Source organism: Rosa rugosa, chromosome 2, assembly GCF_958449725.1.
Source record: "Rosa rugosa chromosome 2, drRosRugo1.1, whole genome shotgun sequence".
Classification (NCBI taxonomy): domain Eukaryota; kingdom Viridiplantae; phylum Streptophyta; class Magnoliopsida; order Rosales; family Rosaceae; genus Rosa; species Rosa rugosa.
The window spans coordinates 51,560,421-51,562,976 of NC_084821.1; the positions used below are offsets into that span (position 1 = coordinate 51,560,421).

At 33.1% G+C, this 2,556-nt stretch overlaps 1 protein-coding gene across 1 annotated transcript; it reads right to left on the reverse strand.

The window, feature by feature from the left end:
- Nucleotides 1–1,134: 1,134 nt before the first annotated feature.
- On the reverse strand, nt 1,135–1,587 carry LOC133730952 (non-specific lipid transfer protein GPI-anchored 9-like). The gene has a single exon (XM_062158448.1). The coding sequence runs from the start codon at nt 1,585–1,587 to the stop codon at nt 1,135–1,137; it is 453 nt and encodes a 150-aa protein (XP_062014432.1).
- Nucleotides 1,588–2,556: the final 969 nt, after the last annotated feature.

The following is a 2,556-nucleotide window of genomic DNA, read 5'->3' on the forward strand; positions in this document are numbered from 1 at the left end:
ATTAATGATAAAAACATAAAGATTTACCACTTCGAAAACAAATTTGTTGTCACACATGTTAAATTGTCCATAAACTAGTACATAGGTTGTAGGTGGAGTAATTACTACAATTAGAACAAAGATTATCGTTTTTATATCAATTGTTGTAGTTTGTGGTAAATTACGCCGACTGAAAGTAATTACAACTTCGGCGATGGAAATTACATAATATATTACTTTAGTTACGCAAGGGAGAACTTCATTACACCAATGAGGACATACGTGGTTTTAGACAAAATATAATGGTTTACCTATATGATAACACATTGTGGTAACATTTGTAAATTAGTTCAAAAAGCAGTAATAACAAGCTATACATGAAGTAGTTACTAGATCTATTTTTACATTAATTGTTGTGGTTGTCGTAAAATACATGCAAAAAGAATTATATTTGGTTAAGGAAACTACTAATGATATAATTAATTAGTAATAAATACTATTTAACTAATACTAATTCCGTGAGCCTAGGTTAGAAGATTTTTGTTTTTAATAAGGAAAAAATGTAATTGTCAATTGTGTAATTCTCAATTGATAATCAGGCATTAATCAAACATTAATTGGCTAATGATAAAATTAATTAGTAATAAAGAATATTTAACAAATAGTAATTCGGTGAGCCTAAGTTAGAAAGTTTTTTAAATTTTTTTAAAAAGGAAAAAACGTAATTGTCAATTTTCAATTGATAATCAAACAATAATTGACTAAGGGCTAAACAGGTTATCAAATTTTAAATATTTTGGATCATTGAATATATTACTAATTCAATGGTCTAAAATATTTAACAAAATGAGTGTATGAGAAACACCCGGGTACCTAAGAAAATTCCGTCTACATGTACCCATACGTTAATATATCGTACACTCCCACTTAAAACATATACATATATTTAATTTCACCACAAAAAAATATGAATTCTGCTAATAGAGAAGAGTGTTCTCTTCATTTATTACAATTATCCCTTGATTCACAATGCGATGGAGCATTTCGAAACACTCTCGATCAAGTGGGTTGTTCCATATCGTTCCTGTCGTGATATAATGATACCAACTCCATAATGTTGACAACAGCCAAAAATATATGGAATGCGTTACATAATTAAAATGCTGCTGAAAAAATTAGAGTTGCAATGAAAGAGGCTGTGAAACCAGATTTGCTGAAACGAGAGGCTGCATTAGAAGCTGATGGTGATGGACTTGGTGATGACGATGGCGATGCAGTATCCTTTTCCTTCTTGTCGCATTTTGAAATGTCAGCCTTCAAGCCACAAGCTTTTGCAAGCTTCATGGTATCATCCTGGGTTATATTCAGGTTCTTCAACATGATGGGGTTGCCAAAGACCCCGCAAATGCAGTTCTTATCATCCGCCGTCTCCGATAGCATATTCTTCATCGGCGTACAACACGTATCAGGAACATTGTCCAGTTTCTTAAAATATGATTGACAAGGCATGAGTTTCTGCATGCATGCCATGGACTGAATAGACCCTAAACCGACAGCCGCCCATGAAGCCAAGATAATCAGAAACAAATATTGCTTTGAATTAGCCATAGTTCTGAATTCTGATGATCGAGGTTCTCAATCAAATTAAACGCCTCTCAAAGTAGGCTCTTAATTGATTGACAAAATACAGGTGCAAACAATGAGGTGATGCTAGGAGGTATGGTGTTAATATAGATCCTCTGCGTCGCTAACATAGGCAATCCAGATTTTATCGTTTTTAATTGGTGATAAGCAATAAGCCATCAAATTAACTACAAAATAGATCTGTCACCAACTTGGGAAAATTGAACTGGGAGGAATACCACAATATTCTCCTAAAAACATGATGAGGTATATATATATAGAGCTAGTAGGTAACTTATATGTTTTGTCAGTTATTTCAAATAGGTTAAATTTAGTTGCGTAAGGTACAAAAGGAAGCTACATTTTATTTGAAAATTGACGATGCATTATTCAACTCCTATAGCAAATAGACCATAGTATAATTAGAGCCCTCCATCACCACCAATTCTTTCTAACCAACATACAATGTACAATTAATACACTACTTTCAGAACCAGTAATATTTACCTACAATATAATCTCTGAGTTCTCCTCATATAAGTCTTTCCTTTCTTAAAAGTTCTATGATATATTGCAAAATAATTTGGCATAAGAATGACAAGAGAGAAAACATCATTAATAAACACTTGCAAAATGAATTCTATGGTATAGCGTGCAAAACGTATGTCTATTTCGCATAATAAAGAAAATTTCGATATAATGAGTAGGTTGAGATCCGAAGAAGAGAAGTCTAGCATGAGATAAAAGAGCTTGTCAAGTTAGCCAAGGTGACTGCCTGAGAACCCAACGAGGTTTGATAACTAAACCTCTTATAGGAGGCAGGCAAGTCATCCTTGGCTACCAAACTAGACTCCTTTTTTCATGTTTGACGTCTCTTCAGTTCCTTCAAAATATATGTGGTATTCTATCATGCTCCAAATGGATGCCAATACAATGTTTCATCAGGCTCTATTT